Source organism: Pelmatolapia mariae, linkage group LG16_19, assembly GCF_036321145.2.
Source record: "Pelmatolapia mariae isolate MD_Pm_ZW linkage group LG16_19, Pm_UMD_F_2, whole genome shotgun sequence".
Lineage (NCBI taxonomy): Eukaryota > Metazoa > Chordata > Actinopteri > Cichliformes > Cichlidae > Pelmatolapia > Pelmatolapia mariae.
In genome coordinates, this window is record NC_086241.1 from 6,657,522 (window position 1) to 6,684,861 (window position 27,340).

General features: G+C 37.0%; 1 protein-coding gene across 2 annotated transcripts; it reads left to right on the forward strand.

Moving 5' to 3' along the window:
• The first annotated feature begins 1,489 nt into the window (after positions 1-1,489).
• On the forward strand, positions 1,490-25,435 carry stat4 (signal transducer and activator of transcription 4). 2 transcript variants are annotated; one of them, XM_063499982.1, is made up of 24 exons: positions 1,490-1,540; positions 1,643-1,827; positions 5,279-5,414; positions 9,603-9,701; positions 12,013-12,105; positions 12,193-12,271; positions 12,360-12,445; positions 12,560-12,711; positions 13,639-13,797; positions 15,627-15,719; positions 15,806-15,865; positions 15,975-15,995; positions 17,407-17,500; positions 17,616-17,660; positions 18,600-18,683; positions 18,772-18,870; positions 19,474-19,609; positions 22,062-22,114; positions 22,305-22,399; positions 23,209-23,345; positions 23,532-23,723; positions 23,830-23,875; positions 23,973-24,078; positions 24,893-25,435. In XM_063499982.1, the coding sequence occupies exons 2-24, from the start codon at positions 1,700-1,702 to the stop codon at positions 24,914-24,916; spliced, it is 2,217 nt and encodes a 738-aa protein (XP_063356052.1). In that variant the 5' UTR covers positions 1,490-1,540; positions 1,643-1,699; the 3' UTR covers positions 24,917-25,435. The 2 variants fall into 2 exon arrangements, with proteins under 2 accessions (XP_063356052.1, XP_063356053.1); XM_063499983.1 differs by having other exon boundaries at positions 17,410-17,500.
• The last annotated feature ends 1,905 nt before the right edge of the window (positions 25,436-27,340 follow it).

Consider the following 27,340-nt stretch of genomic DNA (forward strand, 5'->3'; position numbering starts at 1 on the left):
AATAAGAGTGAAATAATAAATACACAGAATATACAGTTTTAAAATTACACAGTTTTAAAATTAAAGTGACTGAAAGGTGAATAAATAACTGTAAGTGACTAAAAGTGAATAAAAGTGAATAAATGGTATGTAAGCCAATAATGTAGACTAGAGAGTGACAAAATAAATGTCTTAATAAGGTAAAGACAGAAAATAAAATAAGTGTTAATTGATTTTAAAAAAAAAATGAATGTACTAAGATTTTGCCCCTGACAAATATAGCCCAGTACATAATATGGAAATATTAACAGGAACAACTGCTAACTGTATCTTTAGCAAAGTACACATATTTTTATTTATGATTTAAACTAGCAGTATATTTAAAGACATACATTCTGTGGCTTATGTACTGTGTTTAGTTAACAGTCTCAGCTATTAATATAACAGGTGTTAATCGATGGTGTTACTCTTAGTTTGTTAGTTTAGCTACTAACAAAGGTATTTAAAAAGTTGCCTTTGCAGCAGAATCAAAACCAAAACACATTTCAACACTTTATGGCTCATTAATTGTGTTTTGAACTGTTTGATTATTTTTTTTAAAAGGTTTTTAAATTATTTTATTATTGGTATAATAATCTTAAATGTCAAATGTTGCCTAAGAATATAGATAAAGTTAGCTACAGTATATGGTTCACCCATTGCGTTTAGCTAACCATTTCAACTGTCATTTCAAAGTGTTAGACAGCTTAACCACTCGGTATAACTTTAACAAAACCTATCAACATATCTAGTAATTTAATTTAATTTGATACTTTGTCATTATGCCAATTTAACTGCTAGCTTAAAAAGCAACATAATAGTTTAATGTTAGCAAACTGTTAGCAAGCAGTTTATCAGCTAGTCATACTTTTATCAAAAATAATTTATGACCTTTAACTCATAATTTAATCTAGCTAGTGTAATTCAACAATTGCCTATAGATGCTTGTTTCTACCATTTTTAAAAAATTAATATTAATTCATATTTTCTGCTATCTGTTAACTTGAAATTCTAAGATACATAACTCAAAACTGGTGCAAACAAACTTCCATAAATTACTATATAAAAGTTTGTTTACAGTCACTGATTTCATCAGTTTATGGTTTATCCATTATGTTTGGTTGGTCATTTAGACTGTTTATCATTACTTTGTGATCTAGCTGAAAGTAATTTTTGATCATTAATTACTCATCTACAGATTTATGTAATCAGCTGAGATAAATATGATGCATTCATTTCAGCTACTTCTCTAACTTAGTCTGTTTCTTCATACAACCTTACAGTATCACTTTTCTAATTGCACCTGTTACCTGTCTAAAAGTTTAGGATCATTCTGAGTGTGTGATTGGCAGGAGGAGGAGGAGGAGGAGGGGCCTTCTGAGTACCTGAGAACAGCCACTGAGGGGAAATGAGGTCGCTTCCTGATCTGAGAGGCACATATAAAAAACGAAAGTCAGCGCAAGGGAAACAAGTGCACATGGTAGATGAAAGCTGACGGGAAGGCAGCGCGGAAACATCTCAGGTAACAAACACGAGGAGAAGCGACATTAAACGATCAAATAATTACATACAATAAATAATCCGTGATTTTAGATAATATTTAACATGTTATTCATGTTTTTAGAGCACTCTTTGGTGATAACGGGTGTGTGCATCGCGTGGTGTCCGAAGGCACAACATCATGAGCCAGTGGAAGCAGATTCAACAGCTGGAGATCAGACTCCTGGAACAGGTGGATTACCTGTATGACGATAACTTCCCCATGGACATCAGGCAGGGGCTGGCCAGCTGGATCGAGTCTCAGGACTGGTGAGTCTTCATCTATGTGCAAAGAAGTGTGGAAAAAAGTCTGTATTACAAAAAAAGGCAGCTGTCTTCATAGGCTGAAAGACCACATGGTATGGAGGACTGAAGCTGCCAAAATTAACATTAACTAAATACACAAATTAATGACTTAGTACATAAATAATTATGCAATTAAGTACACAACATGTAATATTAATGTTTTTTTTCCTTTTTTATCAAAGTATTGTGAAATATTTATTTACTATTTACCAAATATGTCTGTCTTTTTTTCTTCTTCTTTATTTGTAATGATTGTAATATATCAGTTTATATAAGTGAGTTTTTATTTGTGCTTTAACTTAAGTTGTAGTTTGCTTCCAATGGGTGGGGATGGTTTAGTTTTAGTATCAGTTTTATTTTTTGTAATGTGAGTACAAAATAAACCCATGACTCAGTCACATAGAGTTATCATCTTCAGTCAATAAAATACAAATTTTATGAAATGCATATTTTTATTTTATTTCAGTTAACTCAAATATTTATTTTATTTATTTTAGTTTAGTTTTAGTCGACTATAATAACTTTGTACATAAGACCAAAGATAACCAAATAATAAGTATATGGAAAATATATTTAGCATATGAGTCTGGTGTTAATATGCTGGCAAACAAGAAAAGAATCAACTCCATAAACACTCACAATGTCAGCCATTTATATTAGTTTAATAAAGCATAAATGTCTAAATAAATATTCTTTAAGAAAAATACTTGAGGAAAAATGGAGCAAGGCAAAATGATGAAAAAATAATCATTTAGAAATGAGTAACTTGAAATTAAAATGGATTAATAAATGGGAGAGGCGATAATTCAAGGAAATAATCCTATGTAATAGTTCTGAAGCAAAAGAAGACAGAAATATTTTAAGTGTATAGATATCTATATTTTAATGGGTCTAGGCTTTTTAAATTTAAATCCAGAAAAGCAGGAGGTTTTGATCCAGACGTCTTCTGAAGCTCAGTGAAAGTTTGTGCAAACATAAACGATCACCTGTGCATCAAAAACATGTTGACAAAGCTGAGTTCAAATCGCTGAGTTTATGCTTTTGTTCAGTTGAAGCTGATTGATCAAAACCATGACTTCTTGGTTTTACAGCCCACAACTTCACGTCATAGACCTCATTTCCTACAGGAAGCTCTTTTCAGTGAAAAACCCGCTGTAGCTGCACCTTCTTCCTTATCAACGAGCTACAAAGTCAGAAAACAGTGATCATTTATCACCCACAGACTGTTTGCTTTTAGCTAAAGGGAGAGTAAATGGATGCTTTTAGTTTTCAGTTTCGACAGGATTTAGGAATGATTGTGGTCTGAGTTAAAGTACATTTTTCAACGGTGCTAGGCAGATCTGAGAGAACCTGCCTGAAGACTCTTCCATTGCTTCACTAAATAACATGTACATAAGGCTACAAACCTTTGAGTTTTATTCCAGAAAAAAATAAAATTTAAAAAGTCCAAGAAATGTATTGAAGGCCTAATTTTTCATAGTTTTCTTATTTTTTTTTCTTATACAAAGAAAAGTTACATGTTTCTTGTTGTTTTCAAAACTTAAAAGACCTTTTTCTCCTCAAAGATTATTGAGGAGTCTGATTATGTTTGGTTAAGTTCAGTCTAGAAATGCATATATCAGAAATAAATAGGTGATGTACTGGTAGCTACATTTATCTTTTAAATACAGTCTATGATTTTTAACTTGGGAGTAGAAGGATTCATCCCCTACCGAATGGCATTGTACACCTAAGTGATGTCACATCTGTTGTAGAAAGCCACCATGTTGGTGTTGTGTCAGCCGGTCCTGCAGCTGTCGATTTCTTTAAAATGGTCCATTGTGCTGCTGCTGGGTTGAAGAGACAATACCAGTGCTAATGTGGAAGTTTTGTCTGAATTGCGACATCTATTGCTCATGAGAATACTGCAGGGGGAATTCGCACCCTAAGTACTGGAATGAAGGGTACAGAGCTGTGGCGACATCATTATCGGCATGAGAAGAGAACAACCAAGGAGACAAACTTACTCTTGAAGTCTGCCTTCAGTGATCATTCAAGGAACTGCAGTTTTCCTGGGTTTAAATACATCATCTGGCTTAGGCATGTTTGGGGCATGACATGTTCTCCCCGTGTCTGTGAGGGTTCTGTCTGGGTACTCTGACTTCCTCCTACACCACAGTCCGAAGACATACAGTTTGTGGGGTTAAGTTAACAGGTGATTCTAGATTTCCCATAGGTTTAAATGGCTGTCTGTCTCTCTGTGTTAGCCCTATGACAGACTGGCACCTGTCCATTGTGGTTGCAGGTGAGTGCAGCCTATCCATTGTCTTCCAACCCTTTTATTGGAAGAAAATGGATGGATGGACAAAAGTACCACTATTGTCAGAACTTCCCAAATCACACTTATTTTTGACTCTTGAGCAAGGGACTATTCAATTCAGTTTTATTTATAAATCACAATCACATAAATCACAACAGCAGTTCCCCGATGGCACTTTATATTGTAAGGTAAAGACCCTACAATAATGCAGAGTAAACACCAACAACTTGCTCACCTCTGTGAGCAAGCGCTTTGGCAACAGTGGGAAGGAAAAACTCCCTTTTAAGAGGAGGAAAACTCTGGCAAAACCAGGCACAGGGAGGGACAGCCATCTGCTGCAACTGGTCTGACTGCAGTCTAAGAGCGAAGGGCTCTCATGGAGTGATACGGTACTTTAAAGTCATTAAGATAAGATGGGGCCTGATTATTCAAGACCTTGTATGTAGCAGTAGATTTTTAGATTTGATTCTGGATTTAACAGGGAGCCAATAAAGGGAAGCCAACATAAGAGGAATATGCTCTCTCTTTCTAGTCAGTACTCTTGCTGCAGCATTTTGGATTAACTGAACTTTCAGGGAGTTTTTACAGTAGTCCACCCTAGATTAAATGTATGATGTAGTAAAAAAATTAATGAACTAGTTTTTCAGCAAAACTCTGAGACAGGAGATTTCTAATTTTAGAGATATTGTGCAAATGTAAAGAAAAGCTGAAAATTAGAGGTCATCCAGGTCTGAGAGTGCTCTCCAGGTCATCCGGGACTAGCACAGAGATGAGTCCACTGTCAGAGGCCATAAGAAGATCATTTGTAACTTTCACTAAAGTTGTTTCTGTGCTGTGATGAGCTCTGAAACCTGACTGAAACTCTCCAAATAAGCTATTCCTCTGCAGGTGACCTTTTAGCTGTTTGACAACTACTCTTTCAAGAATTTTAGAGATAAAAGGAAGGTAGGAGATTGGCCTATAATTAGCTAAGACAGTGATATGTGGAAAAGATGACTTTTTAAGTAACGGTTTAACTACTGCCAGCTTGAAGGCCTGTGGTAGGTGGTAAAGCAACTTCTTTGTTCTTCACAGGTTTTGTTGTTCTGAATCTCCTGTCACTTTGTATACTTTTAGGGACACCGCGGTGAACGACGAGTCGATGGCTGGCGTGCTCTTCACCAACCTGCTGACCCAGCTGGAGAGGGTGCGCTCGCAGGAGCAGAACTTTCTGCAACGACACAACATGAAAATAATTCAGCAGCAGCTGCAAGTGAGTCCACCTCTCCCCCAGACATCTAATTTCTCAGCCGAGACCTCAGCACTTCAGATCTGCCTTTGTAACACAAACATTTGTTAGACTTCCTGTTTCCTAGGACAGGCTAGAAGCTACATGCTTCTTTTCTCACATGATGTACTTACCGAGTGCTCCACAGATGACAAAAACAACTGTCACCCTAATGTGCCCCATACTGGAAAGCAGCCTTGACACACAGATGCAGTGTAAATAGAGGAAGTGTGTATGCTCTACTCACACAGTTTTATTGACACATATTACAGGTGAGATTTTTACTACGACATGATCATGTGGAAAGATAAAAGCTCAACACGTGCTTTTAAAGCGTCACATACATGTTTACACAGCAGTGAATGAGACTGTTCGGCAGAAAGATGACAGAAAGATGGCAGAAAGATGACAAAGGTATGGGTTTCAAATCGCATATGGAGGAAAAGCTGGTTAGTTAAGTACTGGTATTTTATATGGAAGATTGCAAATGACAAAAATACAAAAAGTTAAAATAAATAAATGACTTGAATTATGAATTAATGTGCTGAAACAAAAAAATATTAATAATACATGCTGATATTCAATTAATAGTGATTTATCTAGTTAATATTATTTATGGTGGCTGCCAAAAATAATTAATACATTATTATAATTTGTGTTTGTTATTTAATATTAATATTACTGTTATCCACAGTGGATTAAAACTGCCAAAAATATATATTTTTAAATAAATTAATATTAATTCAAAACTACTGAAAAATTAATATTTTAAATTAAACAGTTAAGAGCTGACTGAAGTGCAGACTTTTAGCTTTAATTCAAGGGGTTTAACAGTTTCTCTATTAACTGTGTAGGAGGTACAGCTATTTTTATACACACGTTATATTTTTAGAGTCTCAAAAGTAATCGGACAGTCGACTGATAGACACTTAATGGCCATGTGTGGTCTGTGGTAAGGCAGGCCGGATTCTGGAGTCCTGAAAGAAAAATCTTTGAAACCAAGATAAAGTCTTACAAGAGTGAAGGGAAGATAAAAGTTTTGAGAAGGAGAGAAATCTGATCTGAAGCGTATAACATCTGTTAAACATGGTGGAGGTAGTGTGGGCATGGGCATTTATGGCTGCAGGAATGTGTCACTGATGTTTACTGATGATGTCACTTCTGATATAAGCAGCAGTGTACAGAGCTATACTCTCTGCACAACTGATCAGACCTAAAGCATACTAGCTGCTAGCAGAGAGCCCCACAGCATCTAAAATCAGACTCATGTTTGTGTCATGCTGATTAAAGCAAATCTGATGATCCTGATCAGTCTGATAGTTTTACATAAATCACTTGATTCAGCGCAGGCTGTGGAGCTCCAGGATGTTTTTGAGGAAGTATATGCATGTTAATCATTTCCTATGCAGTGTGATTTCTAACTTGAATAAAGCAATGTGATTACATTTAAAGAAAAGGCTTTTTTTGTTTTTTTTGTTGTTGAAGCCACAACTGTGAGCATGGATTCAACTCGAGCCAAGCTGCAAATCTGTAGAAGAGGTCATAGGTCTGTAGATGCACAGCTGAAGTTTGCAGACTTAAAAGTATTCAGGAGTTGTGGGAATTATGCAAAGTTCGTAATTAGCTGCAGTTTATTTATGGCAGTCCAGATTAAGCAGCTTTAATTCTCATTTAAGTTGATATTTGTGGTGTTTCTACATGAGCTTCCTTTGTTTGTACAGCTCAGAAAAGAGGTCATGTTGGATTCTTTGCTCAGTACTTGTAGGTTATGGTGCTGCTCTGCCCGTGACTTCTTGTTATTGTTGTGCACTTTTATCCACACACTTCAAACAAACTGAACAGAGGGAAAGCGTTCAGCCGTGAACTGCCTGAACTGTTGTCATTACAGTGTCCTCAATTTGGAGAAGTAGCCTCGTGGTGTGTACATGTGCCTGAGGTGAAAGGGAAGTAAAATATAATTGCCGTGCTCACGAGTTGGGAATTGCTGTAAATGTGCAGCTTTCTGTTTGTGTGCTGCCTGAAAGCTGCAGCTCCTGTTTTTGCTGCTACTGTTATAATCAAATGAAGTCAGTAAAGAGCTTTTGCACATTGAATTCCTTTCTTTCAATGTTGTCTATAAACGCTTTAAGTTATTCTCTCTGTCGATGAACCCTTTGAGGATGTCTATACTGCCAGAGGAGCTCCTCAGGAAGTTCGGTTGTGGTCGGCACTCGCTTTTATTCTGGAAGAAAGACAGATACCTCTTGCAGAATGAACCCTCGAGGCTCATACCGCTGCTTCCTGTGAATATGTATATGTGTTATGTGTCAACACTTCTCAGAGGAAGTAGCTACTCCTGTGCGATAGTCGAGGGTGTTTGTGGCTTGTTGTTGTTGTTGTTATGTGTTCATGTAACAGAGGAGAGATTTTAGCTCGTTTGAATCTCTCTTCCATTCATGTTCACGCAGGGTCTTTCTTTGAGGGGAAACCCCTCGCAGTAGTAGGCGCATTTTTAATCTGACCTTCGCTGCTTGCTGAGGGAAAATTTCAGGAGTGTTGGGTTTGACTGTAAAGTACCCACAACAGCAGGAGAAGTATTTATAGTGAATTTTTGCTGAATAATGTAGGTCAGCTTGGTGAACGGTACAAACTCTGAAAGGATACCAGTGCATCACTGCTGCTGTCAGAAGACTGAGCGTGTAGGTGTGTGTGTGCGTTTGTGCGTCCTCAGTCTGTCGTCTGACAGTGATGAAATATTAGTCACACCTGAAGGCGAGACAAAAACTTTCCCTCTTCCTCCAGAAGAAGTTTTTTGTACTTTTCTTGGTGAGCATTTGAATGTATGTAGAGGCTGACGTGCAGCTTCGGAAAGTTTGTGGCTTCTGCCGTGTATATTAGCCATATATAGTCTAAGAATAAAGAGATTTAAAGATACAGGCATCTGGCAGGAATGTATGGAGGCGCCAAACTGCCAAAATCAAAAATAAGTTGATTTTAAAAAAAATGAATGAATATACCATTAAAGGCATCATTAGAATACCGAATTCACAAAAAAGAATATGTCATTAAAGGCACAGAAACAAAATATATAATCCCACTTAACAAAAACATTAAAGAATAATACAATAAAAACAGAAATAAAAGATTTGGTAGTGTAATGTAATGACTTGGCTCCTCTTTTAATTTGTTTCTTAATTATTTAAATATTATTTATTTATGTTTTTAGCTTAATTTTTTCACTGGTGTAGGTCTTTTATGGAAGACGTAAAGCGCAGAATGTAAAAAAACAAACCAAAAATCATCAAAAGGCCATTAACGACTTTAAAACCAATAAATGTGGGTATTTATTTATACAACGTATGTTTCTATTGATTCTCCTGTTTTACTTACTTTAAATTTCTTATGCACTGACATTAATCATTAAAATAACTCCGTGATTTGCCTTGCAAAAAGCAAAAAAGAAATGTATTAAGGAAAAAATGAAATAAATACATCTTTGAAGAAAAGGAGAAAATGCTAATGAGTGAATGGATGGATCTAGATGGATAGATGGAATGGAGAAATAAATAAATGTGGCACTCATAGATATGGAATGCAATTTAAAACAAAAATAATAATTTGAGGCCTGAAGTCTATCCCTACTTAAGAAATCTAAGGTTTCTAGTGGACAATAATCCTCAGTTAGGTTTATTTGCTAAAGATTAACAAGGTTTGTCTTACTGTCGCTTCTTTTATTTTATTTTTTAACCTCATGGTGCAAGTTGCATCATTACAATTTTGATTATGCAACTTTTACATGTTTATAAATGAGGCTCACACGCTCGAATCTGTTCTCTAATATTTAACTAAATGTTGTGGTTAAATTCTTTGCCCTTAAAGAGTCGAACCTGGATGAGCTCCAAATATCTGTCTGCACCTCTGACTTTATTTACTCAGCTGCTGTTCACGGAGAATGCTTGTTTTGTGTCCAGTTAACTTCATTCCTTTGTTTTTGAACTAGAGGGCTTCCGCTCTGTCAGGGATTTCCTTTTCATCTCTTCTTCACAAATAAACAGACACTGTGGGAGTATTAATCATGCTGTTGTTGGTTTTATAGCCTACTTACACAAATGATCACATCATTAGGGAATCATTGGTTCGAAGGTTTCTCAGGGGGTTTTATAACTGAAATGTTCTCTGTTTGCGTCACTGCAGCTGAAATACGCCACCAATCCTGCTGTAATGGCCAGAGTCATCTCCACCTGTCTCAGGGAAGAGCGCCGTATTCTCTCCAGTGCCTGCATGCAAGAACAGGTTTGTCACATTGTCTGCCTCAGTGAAGGGAAAGTCCCTTTATTACAGTCTCTGCTGGTAAATCTGGGCCACTACCAGGAAGACTACACTGTAAAACATACTTCACACCCCCACCCTCCCAACCAGCCAGTTCACTTTATTCCCAACAATCAGTGTTTGGCTTTTTACGGTAATCACTAAAGTGTTTCTGTTCCCGTGAACAGGATAACTGTGTTTGTTTTCTTAAGCTGGGTTGTTCCATAGAGACTGCTGCTTCACTTAGCTCACTGTTTGGGTTTAATGCACCATAACTTTATTGTTATTGGAACCAATAAAGAGTAATAAACTCACCTTGGACTACCTCCCCAGCACTACACAGCACACAGACATCATTAACACCTTTTCTTTCTAATATCCGTGCAAAAAAAACGTTGTAAAGACCAAAAACTGAAGCAGTCATAAAGAAGTTTACTATATCGCCTTAAAACGTTTCAGTGATGCTTTACAGCTTCTGCTCACATCAGTTGGCACATCACATCTGTTATTGCAGGTTTGAACTCAGTCTGGTTTCAGGTTTCAGAGGAAGAAATAGGTCTTCTGTATGCAGATACTCATAGCTAGAGTTTAAACTTTTAGAGAGTCTCTGTGCACAGAGGCTGTTTGTTCCCAAAATATTACCCACGCAATATTAAAATGTAATGTGCCAGAAAAATATTCAACACGTCCCAGTACACGGTATGTCAAATAAATCGACTGTATACAAAAGATGCATGTAGCCACTGTGCTCATCCATCATCTTTGGAGTCCACATATTAACTAAATTTTCAGCTAACTTGAGAAAGCTTGATTTTCATGCTGCATCCATGAACTGTACACAGACACAGCTACGTGCTAATACTATAATACTATGGTGAATATTCACTCACCCCAAAGCTGCGGACAGCCTCTACCTCAAAATAAACTCTGGTATTTCTCAGATAATTGGCTAAAAAATGTCTCAAAGGCATAAACATGATGAAGATCCAGTCTTTAATTAAGTCTTCAGTTTGCAGAGACCAAAACCAGTGAGTAACATGCTTTTTATTCATGCACTGGCACCCTGAATTTTCCCAAAGTTAATAATGTTTTCTTGTCTAAAGATGGCAAAAAAGCAACTTTAAAAAACATTCAATCAATCAATCAATCAATCAAAATTTATTTATATAGCACATTTTAAAGACCAAAGTACACCAAAGTGCTTTCCAGTAAAATCATGATACAGATAAACGTCACAATATAAAATATAAATTACAGATATAAATAAAATAAATAGATTATAAAATAATTACATAATCTAAATGCAAAGTCAGATGTAAATTACCCTAATTAGCCTTGAATGCCAGGTTAAACAAAAGGTTTTTAGACGTGATGTAAAAGACTGAATGGAATCTGATGCGCGAATATGAAGAGGAAGAGTATTCCATAACCTGGGTGCGGCAACGGCAAAGGCACGGTCTCCTCTGGTCTTCAGCCGAGACCTAGGCTGCACTAAGAGCAGTTGGCCCGATGATCTTAGTGCTCTCTTAGGGCTATACAGACAGAGGAGATCAGCTAGGTAGTCAGGTGCCATATTGTTTAGGATTTTATAGGTAAATACTAAAATTTTAAAATCAATTCGATATTTAATAGGAAGCCAATGTAAGTTGGCCAGAACAGGGGTGATAGAATCATACTTTCTAGTGCCGGTCAAGAGACGTGCTGCGGCATTTTGGACCAGCTGCAATCGCTGAAGAAGAGAAGATTGTAGGCCCAAGTAAAGAGAATTACAATAATCCAGTCTTGAAGTGATGAGAGCATGAATGAGTTTCTCCAGATCTTTGCGTGGTATATACGGTTTAGCCTTAGAAATTAGGCGTAGTTGGTGAAAGCTGGTTTTTACCACAGTAGAAACCTGTTTATCTAGTTTGAAGGAACTATCCATGAAAACTCCAAGATTCCAAGCAGCATCAGTAAGGTGATTAGCAACAGGCCCAAGTGTGCCAGTCAGTTGTCCCAGAGGCATATTTCTATCAAAAACGATGATTTCTGTCTTCTTTTCATTTCATTCATTACACACTGTATCGAACATGAACCCCACGGAGGGACATGACCCTGAATCACAAACCCACAACATCGTGACAACAGCGTGATTAATATCAACAGCTCTTAGTTATGATGCTGTGGGAGCAGCACCAACAGACATATGAGAGAGTCATGTCATCAATGTTGATATGGTTAAATCAGAAGTAAATAAAGATTGCAGATTACAGTCTGTTCAGAAATGTTTTGTTTTGTTTTGGTTTTTTTTTTACAGGGTCCTCTGGAGAAGTCTTTGCAGAACTCTGTGGCGTTTGAGAGGCAGAAGAACATGGACAACAGAGTTGGGATCATCAGGGGCAGCGTGCAGGTAACTCAAACACCTTCAATACAAGATGGAGAAAACACAAAGCTGAATTTTATTGATGAATTTTACACAAAAAGTGTCTGTTTCCAGTTGATGGACCAGGCTGTGAAATACATCGAGGACATGCAGGATGACTTTGATTTCCGCTACAAGACCCTGCAGTCTCGAGGTGAGCCATTTTACAAGTTGTAAAAATAAAAAGTCATTTACTATTTTAGAAGTCTTATTTCATACTACTGTTTTTGTGGTTGTGTCAGAATCAACTGATAGAAACTCTGACGTGATGAAACAGGAAGTAACAAGACTACAGGAAATGCTAAACCGGCTTGACTTTAAAAGGAAGGTACGCGCATGCAAAGCTCTGAAACGTGACAAAAATATATCCAGGTGTACAAATAAAAAATTCATTCACAGTGTGTTGATCAGCCATAAACACTGTATTTCATGCCTTTGTTAGGAGATTTTATCAAAGATGGACGTTGTGATCAAAGAGATTGACGACCTGATGACCTCTCAGCTCAACCCCGAGCTGCAGGACTGGAAACGAAGGCAGCAGATTGCTGCCATCGGGGGTCCTCTGCTCACCGGGCTGGAGCAGCTGCAGAGCTGGTAATGACCTCCAACAAAAAGTCAGAAATCCTTACTGTTACTGCTAATGAAGTACTTGTATGGAGGCCCAAAAATGCCAAAATAATATTAATAAATTATGTAATCAGGACATATGGTAGTATATCTGTTGCATTTGTAATAGTTAAGTACCATTTGTATATCTGCTATAATATAGATATATGGAGGACCAACACCAACTGAAATAAATTCATTATACAAAAAAAAATAAATGTATACATTATTTCTAATAAATATTTATTTATAGATTGAATATTAATGTCCCAGTACATATGACACCCTGTATTATATACTGTAAAATCTATGCTATATGTCACCCAACTTGACACTAATATTACTTGGTTAACTATATAGCTAACTCGTTAGTATAATTACTTTTGGAAGCTTGTTTCTGTGACTGAAAAACGCTTTGTTTTTGGGTTTTTAAAAAAAAATTATTTTAATTGCCATCCATAACTTGACATTTCAAGTTATGGATGGCCATTTCTCTTTTTCAGTGGCAGAAACGGTGCAATAGACTTCAATACTTGAAATGTGCAATTCACTTGTATTTTTATTCCTATTTATTCTATTTATCCCCTTCGTATATTTTATTTATATATGTCTCTGTATTTATATATGTGTGTATATATAATATCTGCTCACGCTCTGTAACTTCTGTCGGTGCTGTGCTTTTGGAAACCGAATTTCCCAGAGGAACCCACCTGAGGAATTAATAAAGTCTTATCTTATCTTATCTAAACGATCTTTTATAATTATCAGTTGTCAGTTAAGTAGTTTACTATCGAGCAAAATAATTGAGTATATTGTAACTAACTGGCAGAGGTAACGAATTTTAAGGTGGCACTATGCTGTTAAATAAAGATCAGATAAATTCTTTGCCCTCATACTATTCTTCACTTCTCTCAGGTTCACCCTGACTGCCCAGAGCCTTTTCCAGATCAAGCGTCAGCTGGACAAACTGGGGGAGCTGGTGGTGAAGGTGACCTATGAGAGCGACCCAATACCCCTGCAAAAGCCTCAGATGGAAGAGAGAGTGAAATATCTCATCTACCATCTCATCAAGAGGTACCAACACAGCTCAGCAGAAGACATTTTATTCCTTTAGCATTTGTGAAAGAAATCTGTGTTGCATGTGGGGGTATTTCTATGATTTTTATTTTTTTTAAATGTGGTGACACAGAACGAGAATATTTAATTTGAAATTAATACAAGGGGGCAGGATGTCCTGTGCCCTCAAGCATATTACATGAAAATTGACCTGGCAAAAGTATAGACATTCGGTACTTAAGTAGAAGTACTAATACTAGTGTTAAAAAATACTCCTGTAAAAGTTGAAGTACTGATTCAACTTCTTTACTCAAGTAAAAGTAAAAAAGTACCGCCTAAGAAATGTACTCAGCGTAAAAAAGCAAAATGATAGAACCTTAAAAAAACATCTCAACACCTATTTTTATGCAAAGTAAAGCGAACCTTGTGCTGTATTAATATAATAATAAAATAATATCAGCAGGAATACAAACTTTATTTCAGTCTAAATTTTAATTCTAATAAAAGGTACTCTTGAATCAGGTAAATAGAACATGACCAGGGGGGAAAAAGCTCTGTTTTCTGCAGGGTGGCTGAAATTACCTGCCACTTAAAAAAAAAAAAAAAAAAATTACTCCCTTTATGCCCGCTCGTCTTCTGTATGGCTAGCTAGATGTTGAAGAACCCCAACTTATGCACACCTGCAGTCGTTCCGTTGTGCCAAAAAAACAAACAAACAAAAAAACCCAAAACAAAACACCAGCCCACTTTAACTCAGACATGGGTTTGCCTTTTTTCACCTATTTTTATGCAAATTCCCCAGATAATTAATACGTTAACAGGATTGCCTCTCATGTGTTACTGGTTAGGCTCAGGTCGGTTTGATGTTTGAAGCCCCTCGGTGATGTGAAATAATAACTCCCCTCAAATGCATCAAACCAAATGTAATAAGCCCGTTTTCAAAATGTAACAGAAATAGAATAGAAAGTCCAGATATTTGTTTAAAAATGTAGGGAGTAAAAGTAAAAGGCTAGAAGAACAAATACTCAAGTAGGGTACAGATAACTAAAAATTCTACTTAAGTACAATAACAAAGTATTTTTACTTCGTTATTTTCCACCTCTGAAATTAGCTGCACAAAAAATTAAACCCTGTTATGAAAAGAAGTATTTAGATGCTTTTAATTTATTAAACAAAACTAAATTTGAAGTAAAAGTGCAAAAGTTTGAGTAGCAGAATCTACTTAGAGTCTGCTGAATCACAGTTATTGATTCTTTTTTTGTATATATCTCTTTGCTGCTGCAGCTTGAAATCATTTAATGACCTGTTGACAGCTGTGTAGCTTCATTTATAATAATAAGAGTAGTGATTTAATGTTGGGTTTCATTAGAGAAACTGTCAGAGCCTAACACAAAAACCTCAGTTTTGCTAGGAGTAAGATAGAGGAAATGTAATTAATTAATTAGTGACACATTCACTGAGATAAGAAAGAAAGAAATGGTACTAGATACCGCTGAAGCTGTTAAGTTATTAGCCGAAAGATAACCTATATAATGAAACCAGAGGTGGTCCCAGGATTGAGCCTTGAGGGATGCCACACGGGAGAGGAGGGGATGCAGATGTGTAATAAGCAGTGCAAGGGATCCCAGCCCAATTCATCTTTGTGCAGAACAACTTTCAGTGCTCTGAAAAATGAAAAACACGACTTCCTCCTCTACTTCAGCTTCTGACAACACATTAGACAATAAACCGAAAGGTGGTAACTACCGGAGGAGGAACACGGCCAGCTGTGGTTTGAATGTTCTCTCTCAAGCTCGGGGTGTTAAAGTGAAATTGTAAACCGTATGAGGTGTGGGTTTTTTTCACAGCTCATTTGTGGTGGAGAAGCAGCCATGTATGCCCACACATCCACAGAAACCCCTCATCATTAAGACTGGAGTACAGTTCACCACCAAAGTCAGGTATGGTGATGTGACATCTTGTTGTTTCAGGATTTGTTTCAGCTGTTGGCTCACAGTTTGTTTCAGTTTATTCTGATTTCTTGCAGACTCCTGGTTAAACTTCCAGAAGTGGATTATCAGCTGAAAGTGAAAACAACATTTGACAAGTAAGATGATTTATTTTCTTATTAAATGGACTCCACAGTAAACCTGTCTTCATTGTTTGAATAAAAATAAGGTAAAAATGTTGTGTGCTGTGCTTGTGTGTTTCTGCAGGGACCTCCCCCCGGGCAGAGTGTGAGTACAAACTGTCTAAGCGTGCTACTACTAAATGTCCAAGAACAGGAAACAGCACCAGATTAAAAGCAACCTAATCTGCTCGCTTCTGTCTTCAAAATGTATTATGCCTGGACTCTAATACAGTAGCTAGGCATGGTTTAGTGATAAAAAATAATACTACTTTATCTAATACTGGACCTTAGAACCCCCCTCATTTAATTCTCTGCGTGAAATAAGCTGTTTTAGCTTCTTCCTCTTTAAGGCAACTTCTGATAGGCTGCCTCTTATAAGCAAAAGGTTTGAATAGCAGGTGGGCGGAGCATCTGTGCCTGAGGTATTCATACAGGGATATCCACTCTGATTTAACATCATACAAATTCAAGACTGGAAAAAAAAATTAATGAAATGTCTGTAAGGGGGTAAAAACTTAAAGATTAAAAGGCAAAATCAGCCCTAAAGCTTCCTGTTTTATGGCTTCACTGGTGTGTTATTTGTTTGGAGTTACCAGGTGTAAATATGGTTTAAAAAAGTGCTTGGAAACCAAACATGCATCTTGGGGGAACTTTGCCTCTAACTTCCTGTAAAACCAGATGCAGAAAAAACATATTATTGGGTTAAAGTCACCTTAAAAGCTATAAGAGTTTACTGAAAGCAAATGGATAAAAAAAAAAAAAAAAAAAAAAAAAAAAAAGACTGACGACATCAGATTGAGAATGTTTTCTTAGATGTGAATGAATACAGGCATGCCTTGACATTTTACTTGCTCTTCTTGCTTTTTTCCTCGGTTCTCAGTAGGATACAAAGCAAAAAATACTCAATATTCATTAAGAACCAATTGCCTGGACTTCACTTTTATAGAAGTAGCACTTCTTCAATTTTTGCTGTTTAAACAGCTAGTGTTTACTGCCACCTTCTGGTGGTGTTAGCCTGATACCGCGCACTGGAACAGACAGGAAAAGCAATAGGAAATAGGAACACAGGAAATACTCTTTCTTTGTTATAACTTATTGACTTGTCAGTTATTAAAAAATCCATAAAGATATGTGGGCTTGAATTAAAGATTTTCATCCCCAAATTATAACAAAAATTTTACAGTGAAATGTAATCAGCTTGGTTTTCTTTTATAAATCTCTGTTTTAGATTTATACATGTATTGACAGATTATATATGATGCACAGATGTTATACATGGACCTTGTAGGAAGGACAGTCTGCAGCTGAGCCTTCTTAAAATAACCTGATTTTAAAACCTTTACAGTAAAATAAGTGGAGTGTTTTTATTTTGAAAACTACATACAGATTTAAATATGGTTTATGTTATTGTCTAAAACAATCCACAAACACTTCCTCCTCTGAATTAAGTCCATCTCATAGATGGATGCTGGTAAACGTTGATAAGAAAATCAAGTTTTTTCTCCTTTTCTCCTTAGAAGTCGTCAGTTTTTCATCCTGACCAACAACACTAAAGTTATGGACATTGAGGACTACTCAAACGGCTGCCTCTCAGTGGAGTTCAGACATCTGGTAGGACAAAACTCTAACAAATGTAGACAGTTGTTTAACTGGTTCTTTCATTGAACCTTTAACCATTTATTTAAAATGGTGTTTAGTCATCTCACTCAGAGTTTGTGTTTTACAGCAGCTGAAAGAGAAGAAATACATCAACGGCACCAAAGGGAATGAGGTAAAAAAAAATGTAGATAATCTATGGAGGACGAAAACTGCCAAATAAAAGAAACTCTGTAAATAAGTTCATATTTAATGAAGTCCACAAAAAGTGTAGGGATTTTTTTTATTTAAAAAATAATGTAAATTTATTTTTTTTTTGTATTCTTTTGCATTTTTTTGTACTATTTGTAGTGTTTTCTTCCCATAAAATTTTCTATTTTATTTATTATATTTTTATTATTTGCAGTGTATTGTGTGTATTTGTATTTCTAAAGTAAATAAATCATTATTTTAAATCAATATAGGTCTTATTCATTTATAAAATATGACATAAATTGATTTTCAACTGCTTTTGGATGCCCTTCATGACACAACCCCAAAAGAATTCGTGTCTTTTCCCAGTGATCTTTTTCCTGTTAGGAGAATGCATTATGCACTACATTATTCCTCATTCCTCATTTGCCTGTATCTACATGTATTATTATTTTTTTTAAGCATACATGTATTATTTTCCCTTGGTCTCTTCACCCTATTTATTTCTGCAAACTTTTTTAATTCAACTTTTATTTTAAAGGAATACAGCTAAAAGTGTCTGACTGGGACAGTTTTTCACCTGCTTCATAGTTGATTCAGAAATACATCATGTAACTAATACATTTAAATAAATGTAAACATTGAATGGGAAAGTAGATAAATTAGGGAATTAATACAAAGGTAAGTAAATATTGAAGCAAAACTATCAGTGCCATAGTTTGTAAATTATTTAATGTATCGGTTTAATTAATATTTAATGTATTTAATGACATATTAATTGATGTATTGCATCATTTGCTCTTGATTTGGCAGTTTCTGTCCTCCGCAGTGACCATTAACGCTGCTTCAGATGGATTTGTGCATCATATTCAATGAATTTGCTTTTGAACTCAAGTTGATGTTTCAGTGTTTTATTTTTCAGGGCCTGCTCTCTGTGACAGAAGAACTTCACTCTCTCAGTTTTGAGGCCTGCTTCACGGTGCAGGGCCTCACCATCGACCTGGAGGTCAGCAGCAGAGCAGATCTATTTCAAACTTGTTTTTGTCGCTGTTCATTTACGAAATAATTTACTAATATTTATTTTTATTTTCCAGACGTGTTCCCTGCCACTTGTTGTGATTTCCAATGTGAGCCAGCTGCCTGGAGGCTGGGCCTCCGTCATGTGGTACAACCTCCTGACTGATGAGCCGAGGGTGAGCCATACTGGACTTCTTCTAAAAACAGAAAATTCATTCATTTGAAAGTTTATTTACAAAAATTTAAAGTAAAAAAAAAAAGTTGAGCTGAATCAAACATAAGCTCACTTTCAGCTCAACTTATTTGAACACACCTGGACATCTTTGTTAAAAGCCTTTGTTTTTATAAATTCATTTCTGTTATCTTTAAAATAAAATATAATAATAAATAAAGAAACACAGATTTTATTTTTTCAGTCGACCTCTGTTGTACGGATCTTCACAGGGCATTTCTGCATTTTTTCAAGTCTCTAAAATTGGTTTTCCCAAAACAGATGCGCGATTAACAGCATCAAACATAAATTAAAAAAAAAATCTTGCAATTCACCCCCATCTCCTGAGTTAACATCAGTTCATAAAAAAAACCCCTGCTAAACAAGAAGAAAACTGACTTAAATTCCAAGTCTTTGACTTCCAGAGCGTGACAACAAATTCTGCTGATGTTCCATTTACTCTGGTTCTTCTGTAACTGCAGCTCATGTTCTCCAGCTGTTTTGGAGATGTTTGTTTTCATTTTTTATGCTTCACAGCCTCCCTCACCTTCTCCATCTTCCTCCACAGAACCTGGCTTTCTTTGGGAACCCTCCTCGGGCCAGCTGGAGCCAGCTCTCTGAGGTCCTCAGCTGGCAGTTCTCCACTTTTGCCGGGCGAGGCCTCAATAAAGAGCAGCTCACCATGCTGGGAGAAAAGCTCTTTGGTATGTTTGTCTTTTAGTTTTGTTATTTCGCAAAGGTTGAAGATTAAGAAAAAATAAATAAAAAATGTGGCTTTAAAGTCATTAACCTGGAAAAACGTCTTCCAACACAGCAAACAGTAAAACATTATACTTAAGAAGACAACTGCAAGCTAACAAGCTAATTAGGACAGAAAGTTAAAGCTGAAGGCAGAAACGTCTAAAGAGAGGTGGGAGAGTGTTTACTTGTTTATGGAGGGTGAAGTGACACCTCTGTCACTGTGAAACCACACGCCAGCAGAGATATTCAAGCATGTAGGTGGTGCAGAGACTCCAGAAAGTCGCTCAGTTTAAAAGGGGAAGAACCAGAAACGTTATTCGAGCCAAGTGTCAGACTGGTCCAGCTATAAAGTCAAAGTCAGCATAGCAGAGGAACTCTGAGGGGTGATCACAAAGTTCTGAGTTCAGGTCTATAAAAGTGAAAAGCCTTACCTGATTTAAATCTTTCTAGCGTGGCTGTTCTTATATATTGCTGACCACTTCTGCTACTCGCTCAACCTCAAGTTTATGCATAAAGCAAACACGTTTACTTCAAGCTGAGCCAGACTTCACGTAAAACAACAGGGAGCTTGGTCTGATCAGTCAAACAAATCACTCTAAAAGACCAAAAGTAGCATTAAAGGTGACGAACGACAGCATTTTTTTTAACCCAATCAGATCCCAACAAATCAAAGAAGCTAAAAACGAAGCTGAAGCTTCTTTGATGCTCTGCTTTCTGTATGCTTGTAACACTTTAATGTTTCATATCATCAAACAAATTCAAATATTACATAAAGATAACACAAGTAAACACAAAATGCAGTTTCTAAATGAAGGTGTTTATTATTAAGGGATAAAGATCCAAACTTACATGACCCTGTGTGAAAAGGTGATTGCCCCCTAAACCTAATAACTGTGGAGGAAGTTGGCTCATCTTTGTAGAATTGTTGTAGTTCAGCCACATTGGAGGCTTTTCCAGCATAAACCACAGCTTCTTTAATTGGATTGAGCAGGCCACTCCAGTCTTCATTTTGCTCATGATAAGTTGCTTATTGAGGTATTTTGCTTCAGTTTGTCAAACAGGTTCTGTTAAAGTGATTTCTTGATTCAGCAGGTCTGCCAGTAATCAGGCCTGAGTGTGTTTAGTGACGTTAAACTTTGCTTTCCAAACGATGTGGTTAATCACAATTTAACAAAAGGGGCAATCGCCTTTTTAACCAGGGCCAGGTGGGTTTGGATAATTTCTCTCTTAATCAATGAAATAATCATTTACATTTAAGCATTTTACTCGTGCTGTGTTCTCTAATATTAAATTAGTTGTATAATCTGACACATTTAAGTGTGATAAATATGCAAAACGCAAGGCAATCAGGAAGGGGGCAGACAGTTTTACACCCCGCTGTGTATCGCCTGCTCCTGATCTGTCTGCTCAGCATCTCACTGTATGTAAATAACAAAATGTATGAACATAAATGAAGGCAACAACCCCCTGAGATCTCTCTCACACTGGTTTCAGTACTTTCATCTTCATTGTAGCTAAAAATCCTTTTTTCTTTTCACTTCCTTAACCTGTTTGGTTAATAATTTTGCTTTACCGGGATGTAACATAGGCAGGAAGAGATGGTGACAGGTTAACCTGCAGGTGACCAATGATTCTTTCTCCCAGCCACTGGATAGAAGTCACACTTGAGGAAGTGCATTCGCTTCTGAACTCTACAAATAATCAAAATGGGCGACATTGTGTGAATTTGGAGAGCTGGCATCTCTTGCTGATGGAGCTTGATGGATGATCAGATGTTAATTTTGAGGAAGTATCCCAAGCTGTTGGAGGAGTGCTGGGAGCATTTCATCGCTGCCAGAGGAGACTGTTCCGAAAGAGCTGGGAGCCAAATTGTCCCCCGACTTTGGATCCTGTTAATGTAATAGAATCCCGAGTCAGGAGAGAGGAATCAAGGATCCAGTTAGTGGGAGAGTAATCACTGCTGATTACTCAGACCTCACAGGATTCATTTGTGATTTTTATTTTCCAGGTTTTTATATGCATTATCATGCCACAGACTCTGCTCTATGAGATAAATAAGCTCCAGGATGAAAGATATATTGCCTTTTATTGAAATTTCCCAGATTACTATTGAAGCCTATGAAAAAGGCACCATGAAAGGCCGTTGCGCATGCGCTGCGTTTTGATTCGGTGGGTTTGTTGTTGATGAGAACTCGTACCTCAAAGCCTCAAAGCTTCATGACAACATGCTGTTTGTCTCGGAAACTGTAGTAAAACCACTTTATGCCCACACGGGGAAGGTCACACTAGTACAGTAGTGCTACTGTTCACAGAGTTCAAAGAATTGTCTAAATCAAGTTCAGAGAATAACTAAAAAGCTGCTGACCTTGTTTTCCTGGGACGGCCATTTATGATAGTTTCTCTTTGTCTCTGTAGGTCAGCATGCCTCCTGCAGCGACTATCAAGTGTCCTGGTCCAAGTTTTCCAAGGTGAGTCTTAGATAATATGAGCATGAGTGGCATAGTACCATTATTTTCTGCGTTATTGTGCCATCTAGTGGCAGTCATAAAACCTTCTGCTGTGTTGTTAATGTTGGTCATGTATTTTTATCCCATATCGTATCTAATTTCAATTTAAAGTCCGAGAAGGTTCTCACTCTCTTTTCTTCCAATCATACAGGAAAATATTCCAGGGAAGCCGTTCAGCTTCTGGATGTGGCTCGACTCGATCCTGGAGCTCATCAAGAAGCACCTGCTGCCGGTCTGGAATGAGAAGTAGGTCATCGTGTCCTGGCTAAAAGATCATAAACAGAAAATGTGACAACTTCTAAAAACAAACAAACAAACAAAAACAACTCCACAAAAAGATGAAAGGGCTATTAGATACATGAACCGCTAGCATTAATATATGAAGGACCAAAACTGCCAACATCAGTTGGGAAAGACAGAACAGTTAGATACATTTATAAAATATTAATATATTTAACATAAAATTAATTTTCATTAAATTCATTAACATCAATATGCGTTCTTGCTGTGAGCACAGCATCTGGTGTTAACCAATCAGAGACAAGTTTAAGTCCTTATTTGCATAGAAGGAAATGCAAAGGACAAATATATGGAAACTCAAATGGAAAGTAAATACACAGATGAATAAATACAGAACTAAATGAAAACAAAATGTGGCATAAATATACATTTCTATTAGGTAATTAATGCCTACATTTATTGTTTATGCTGCTGCTTTAGCAGTTAGAGGTTTTTTTAATTTTTAAGGTTTTTTGGGAGGATTTCTTGTCTTTTTAGAGTTTGAATCAACAGAAATTATTATGAGTTCAAGTGTGTATGTCAGCCAAATTTAGACGTCTTTATAAAGGCTTTATCCCAGAAAATGGCATCAATGGATGTCTGCAGGTGCCAGATATCACCTGCAGACTACAACCCTGTCTTAGAAATGTGCAGCTGCAAAATGCATTAAGATAAACTTTGTATGAATGACAGATTTAAAGTGTGAAACTGGACAACAGATCTCACTGGCTGAAACCAAAAACCTAAATTTCTTTTGTCTTTCACCACCTCTGCAGCTACATCATGGGATTTGTGAGTAAAGAGATGGAGCGAGCTTTGTTGAAGGACAAAGAGCCAGGCACGTTCCTGTTACGCTTCAGCGAGAGCCACCTTGGCGGAATCACCTTCACCTGGGTGGAGCATGGCGATAACGGTGAGGTTTCCCTTTGTCACATAAACCAACATCATCAGACCACGTGTGGTAATAAAATGCAAATGTATACCAAACCTTTAACTATGATAAGACAGTTAAATAAACTTTGATAGAAAATCTGTGCGGTTTTACTTGCTTTGGTGACAGTGGACAACAAAGTTTGCTAACAGTAACTTTTCACACCAGGTGAGGTGAAGTTTAACTCTGTGGAGCCTTACACTAAAAACCGGCTCAGCGCACTCCCGTTCGCCGACATCATTCGAGACTACAAAGTGATCTCAGACGGGGTTGTCCCCGAAAACCCGCTCAAGTTCCTCTACCCCGACATCCCCAAAGACGAGGCATTCGGGCGGCTTTACAACAGCCAGCCCAGCAAAGGTAAGATCTAATTATGAGGTGAAGTTTTCAAGTTTTTGCTGGGAAACTCTCAGGCTAATTCTCAGGTCTAATTAAATATTAATATAAACCTCTGTTAAACTTCCAGTGCATCCTTACATCCCATCAACCCTGATCCCCATCTCAGAAATGCGGTGAGTTCATATTTCACTCAAGTCGAGCTCAGTTAACTTTAAACAGAATTTCAAAACAGCCAAAATGTATTTTAATGTCTCTTTTAATATATTTCAGCTCCAACGCGAGCACCACCCCGCGGTCGTGTCAGTCTCCGGAGCCCCCGATGACACCTGGAGAGTTTGACATGCTCAATGAGCACCTGTGCTTCGACATCGACACCGTAAGTTTACATTATTGTACTTAGTGGATAATACTGGTAATAATATGCACTTTATTATTGTAAATGGATAAGACACTGTATGTGTCTTATAACTCTTAACTCTTATTGCTCTGTGCATTAGAGCTAAAATAGAAAAAGGTCAAATGTGGAAAACTTCTGGAAACCTCATAATAAAAACAGTAAATTCATTATTCCGCTTGTTTCAAGTCAACATAATCTATAAAAGATCAGAAGTTAGAGATTACACATTACTGTGACTAGGACCTAAGTGCCAAATGCCGAAAATCTGGGTTTTGTATATTTTCTATATTTAAAGCAAGCATTTTTTATTATCGTTAAATGCTCAGCGTAAAGACTGAGACGACAGTTACATCAGATTTATTATCAGCTGAGAATAAAATCTGTAGTCTCTGTGTTCCTAACTCTGAGACTGTGAACAGTGCAGATACATTACTGGAAACACTGCTGAAGCATGGCACACTGATCAGTGATTGATGAATTGTTGTGTTGTAATCAATCACACTGATGGAAAGTTATCTCACATGAGATGATGTAAATATTTATGAAGTTAATGTTTTAGGATTTTAAATTTGGATTAAATGGAGTTTAATTGTTTTTTGTGTTTGCCGACAGTCTGACTGTAATCAGATTACATTTCTTGTTGACCTGTGATCACAGGCTGAGATTAAATAATTGAAGACTGCCTCTGATCAGCCTTGCTGAAACGGAAGACTGCTTTTTGGTTAAACTCAGAATTTGTTGAATCTGTCCCGATGTTATGCCGCTAATATTTTTCTTCTTTTTGCGTTTACAGATGAGCTCTCCGTATTCAGAGTAAAAAGAGGGGAAAAAAACATTTGCATCTGGAGCTTCTTTGAATCCTTTGTCAATATCGTGACTCCCGTGAGGCTGTTGTTTTTACAGAGTTTGTGTTTAATGTGTTTTTAAAGCATATTTTATGTTCTTGTCTATGAAAGAAAAGTTTGTGTCATGATGGTTTTGTGTCTTTTATATTTTGAATGTTCCGTCATGTTTTTCTATAAGAAATGAATTGTATATAAATCAATCTGAACATGTGTTTATTGTTTTGTTTGTTTGTTTTTTGTAGTGGATATTATTTTGATACTTTATGTCTGCATCTGTCTCTTTCACCTGTTTGTTATTGGCAAAAAAGTTAAATACACGCAGTATTTTGATTCCCTTTGTCTTGAACTCATTTACACTGTCGCTCAGCTCTCCTGCCCCCTGCTGGATGAAACAGCGCCGAGGTTTTGTGCTTTTATTTTGAAAGCAGTAGGAAGTGAGACGTCGGCATGTAGCAGCTGCTGCTGCTTGGCGGTTTTTACTTACGGCGTTTCTGGAGAATCACGTGATTCGCGGTGATTGTTGAAGGGTGAGGCTGTATTTGGGCTCTTGCGGAAGTTAAAAAACAAACAAACAACAACAACAACAAAAACACCGGCTGAGGTGTCTCCATAACGTGTCCGCTCAGAGCCCATGTCCCAGTGTTGCTGCTGCTGCTCAGAAATTATTATCATAAAGAATAAATCATTATTTATACCATGTTATTCATTAATCCCCATTACTCCTAATCAGATGATTTACTGTATGTGTGAACCTCTGACCACAGTCAGGTTATTATGCAACAGCATGGCTGAACATTTTTTTTAAGAATATGTTGACTTAAAAAGTACAACTCTGTATTACAGAGGATCAAAAATGCCAAAATAAAAAGTAAATCTTGGTGCTTTGACTGACAGGTGTGTTCAGACACAGGCAGGTGTTAAATGTCTTTTCGGCCTCATTTCCGCTCCTTCGAGTCCCAGAATTTGACCTCTGGACTCTGTCTCTGTGAGTTACACCTGTGTAATTAATGGAGGAAACTTGTGAGCTGAAAGCTCAGCTCCCCATCCTCTCATCCAAATATGGCCACTTCTGGTTTAAAGAAAAGTAACATGGAAGCGGGGGTGTAGGTGGAGCTACAGCATTTTTCAGTGAATGGATAGGGATTCGGTGCCTGTACTTGTCCAGGGATGCTTCTGCATGTAGACTGAAGGACCGAGGGATCAAACCCTGGAGCTTCTGATTAGTAACGCAGGTGCCAAAAGTAAGACATTCTGTACTTGAGTAGAAGTACAGATGCTAGTGTTTAAAACATAATCCAAGTACTGATTCAACTTCTTTAGTCAAGTAAAAGTAAAAAAGTACTGTCTTTGATATGTACTCAAAGTAAGAACGTAAAAGTAGCTCTTTGGAGGACTTTTCTACCAGCTGTTTTTGTACAAAGGTAACTGAATCTTGTGCTGTATTAATAATAAAATAACATAGGAGTATAAACTTTATTTCAGTATAAATTTTAATTCTAATAAATGTGTTCAGCTTAAATCAGTTAAATAGAACATGAGCAGAAAAAAGAAGGATAATAAAACATAGCTCTGTTTTTTGTTGCCTACATTGTAGAGCAGGGGTCTCAAACTTAAATGAGCTGTGGGCTACTGCTGACACTGTCATCTCATGTGAGGACCATTTTTAGTGTTCAAGTAGTACAAACAAATGAGAAAACACCCACAAATATTTCCAAAAATGTAGTGTTTTGTTTGTTTTTTCAAATTTTAATTTTAATTTGTACAACAAGACGAAACTGCTAATGTGAACGAATTTCTTTCCCCCCCTCTAAGCCTTTCATTGAACTTCCAAATAAACACATTGGTACTCTCTTTCTGGCCAGACATCTGGCAGCACTTCTGCTGTAATTTCTTTTGTATTTAACTCAATAGAAATGCAGACATATTTTTTGACTGGTAGTGAAAATAGTTTTCCTTACAAATAATTCTCTCACTGAATTAACAGCCAATCCCTCAACATGTTTGTACTCTCTGCTCATATTGCCTTCATATTAACTCATTTGTTGCTTTTTAAGTAACTTATTTTAGCATTGCACTCAACAACAAACCAAATCTTCCCTAACAAAAAAAGTAACTTCAAGAGCCAAACTGCATTATATTTCTTCACGTCAATATAGTGGCACCCGGGCTGCCAGTGTGAGACCCATATTGTAGAGGGTAACTTTGTTTCTAAATAGGAAAAAGGTTGTAGGGAAGAGATTACAGGGATTTAGCAGGTGGGGGAACCCTAAAAATCAGCTGGGTTGGCTCAGTGTGGGGAAAAGAAGGTGCAAAAATCCAAAACAAAGACATAAGACAGTGCAGACACAACAGTGCAATAGAAATGTGCAGAAAGAAAAACGGATAAAAACGGGTTC